We start from the raw sequence: 2,971 nt of genomic DNA, 5'->3' as shown, positions 1-2,971 counted from the left end.
GGTCATTTTTATAGGAGTTTGCATTTATCACTTTGGGTTTTCCCGTGTTTTTACAGCTTTCATTCGAAAATTTTGATGTTTTCAAAATATCAGGAGGGGTTCCATCATCTCCCCTCTTGCGTACGGACGCTAGTGTGTACAAACGTAATTCATTTTGTTGCAGTGCGGCACGTACACTCAGGGACACTTCCAGATTGTAAATATTCAATCGACGGGATTGTTACAACACAGAATTGTCATAACCTCATGGCATAACATTTCTGCTAACAAATCCCAAAACGGGGAATGAAAGGGGTGGCAAGTCGTGAGTATATCTTTAAAGTTTTGGAACTTTGTACGAAATGTGCGACAAAAAATTAGAAGATAAATAATTCTGTGAGATTCACAGACAACATGATTTTGTTAAGAACAGAGGTGAAAGTTTGAAAGTTTATTGTACACATAGTGATTACAAAGATGACAACTTGAAATAAATGCACTTTACTTACAAGTTGTCACCATTCTCATCCTTTGGTTGCACAATGATCCCGCTTAGTCAAACAACCCGAAGCCCATGTCGTCATCAGACTCCTCCTCGGGCTCTTCCTTCTTCTCCTCCTTCTTGGCCTCTGCTGGAGCACTTGCAGCAGGAGCGGTGGTCGCTGCAGCAGCTACAAACTTTGATGGATCCTTAATGAATTCCTTCACTGTTTCTGCTTCCTTGAATTCTATTTCTGTCACAGCTGCAAGGGCAAGTAAGTTCTTAAAGCCATTGACGATGCTGTGGGGGACAGAGGCAACTGTTGGGTACCCTATGCTCAAACAAACGGCTGCTACATTCCGTACTCCCTCCATGAATTTGACTCTTAGATCTTCAGGTTTGATATCAAGAATTCTAGGCTCAAAAATTGTTCCAGAGTCATAGACCATCTCTACCAGCAAACCATAAGAAAAGGGAGAGATGTTCAGCATGTTCAATAATGTAGCTTCGGATGGACCCACCTTATCTCCATCTTTCAAAATATGGACATCACTAATAATTTCAATTGTTCCCTTCGAGATCTTGGTTGGAATTGACAAGGCCTGGAAAAACGATGTCTTCTCAGGTCCCAAGCCCGTATTCTGTGCAGGGATTACAACAAGTGAAGGAGCAATTGCACCAGGCCTAGCAGGTGCACGGACTTTGTTCTCCAGAAGTTTGTCACGGACTTCCACCAAATCACCTCGCGTGAAAACAAATCCGACATTTCCTCGGATGTGAGGGAGCAATTTCTCCAAGGCAGGGTTCCTTTCCAGGTGTCCTCGGATAGCTTTTCTCATCATGGTATTTTTTCCCATCAGTACCACAGCAGTGCCTCGCAAACTTATTCTTATCTGCTGCATCTGCTTCGACCCAACATTGTCTGCACCCACTATGAAGCATTTTGGATACTCATCCAACAGTTGAACAAGCTTGGTAAAGAAATTAGCCTTCCAAGTGGCCTTGTCCTCCCTACCCATCTTGTGTGTGTAAGGATCTATCTAATCGACAGTTTTAAGGACCTCCGAATATATCCCACGTATGAGAAATTATATTTCAATGTTGCCAGCAAGAACAGAGGTGAAAGAATATGGTTCATAAATGAATGAAAAGACGAGAATGAAAGGAAATCACAAGTGTTTTGTGTAGTGTATAATGATCGTGATATACTTAGGAAAGGACTAGCATATTTATTCGTGAGTAGAGTACTGCATTATGAATCATGTACGTGAACCGTGAGGAACTTCGGTAAAGTCTAGCAAAGAATCTTAATGATATAATCACCATTTAGGTCTTCCTTGCAATTTGGCACACGCAGGAGACTCACTGTGTAGAAATGACTAATCAGTGGCGGCGATTAGGTTCCAAAACTGTAGGGTGGGGGGGGGGGCAAGACAGTTTACTCTCGCTTGGTACATAAGGTTTAGCATAGTGCGTTAGCAAAAGTGGCAAAAGGTCGGGGGGGGGGGGGCAACAACCACTAATCGCTGCCACTGTGACGAATTGATTGAGTTGGTGTTTTATGTCCACTTTATGCACAGTAAGGCTAATCGGGACTGGACTTTTTGTTAACAGTGCTACTTTATGTACCACTATGTGCCTCCACCGGGTGCACTGTGTAGACATATCAGCGAAATTCGTGTGCCAACTCTACGCTGAGAGAAAGTAGGTACCGTCGATTTGATTTGATGCTTGTTATTTAGCGCCGATTTTCTGCCACTTTTGGCTAATCGCGACGATGAGGATGATTGATGATATGATGAAAATTTATGAAGGGACACTTCCAAAGAACAGCCGCGTCCAGGCTGGGATTCGAACTCGGGATTCCCGGCGTCATAGCGCGCTGTGGTTACCTCTCCACCATGGAAGTCGGCTTACGCACCAGTGTGTCAAAGGCAACAGATCCCGTTGCAGTAACATCAGCAAAGGTAATTCCACACACGTTTCTTTATTTTTTTTTTTTTTGAATTTAAAATTTTGGGTGCGTCAGCACTAAGGCTATTTTGCACCCGTCACATTATACGGGGTCGAACCCCTTATCGTTACAAATAACAACTCTAACGTTGCAGAACTAAAATCATAAAATATTAAAATCTTCTGAGGCTGTAAAGGAGCACTCAGCACACATAAGGACAAAAGGACAGGACAATACAAACAAAATTATACTGGCCAGAGCCTCGTTAGCCTTCAGTCCAGAGTGTACTAACGTGGAAGTGAGGTTGACATTTGGGTGTACTACGTGGAAGGTCTCCCCTTACACCCCTCCACACACGTGAAATAGCGACAGCAAAAATCAGACGAAAATAGTGCTGGCTAGCTCGGTAGCTCAGTTTGTTGTTGACCTCCGTGGCGGAGTGGCTCTCAGGGCGAGCTAAGACGCTAGGGGTCACGGGTTCGAATCCCTGGTAAACCATGGATGTTTGTTTTTGTCCCAAAGGAGAAAATTGAGTTGTTGCTTTGAGCCCACTTTAT

At 43.6% G+C, this 2,971-nt stretch overlaps 1 protein-coding gene across 1 annotated transcript; it reads right to left on the bottom strand.

The window, feature by feature from the left end:
* Positions 1–423: 423 nt before the first annotated feature.
* On the bottom strand, positions 424–1,562 carry LOC146003741 (large ribosomal subunit protein uL10-like). The gene has a single exon (XM_083142136.1). It carries the CDS (start codon positions 1,477–1,479, stop codon positions 532–534), a length of 948 nt encoding a protein of 315 aa, XP_082998262.1. The 5' UTR covers positions 1,480–1,562; the 3' UTR covers positions 424–531.
* Between the last annotated feature and the right edge of the window lie 1,409 nt (positions 1,563–2,971).

The sequence above is a fragment of the Lepisma saccharinum genome, chromosome 20 (genome assembly GCF_977018435.1).
Source record: "Lepisma saccharinum chromosome 20, izLepSacc3.1, whole genome shotgun sequence".
Lineage (NCBI taxonomy): Eukaryota > Metazoa > Arthropoda > Insecta > Zygentoma > Lepismatidae > Lepisma > Lepisma saccharinum.
This window is presented reverse-complemented; position numbering and strand designations above follow the sequence as displayed.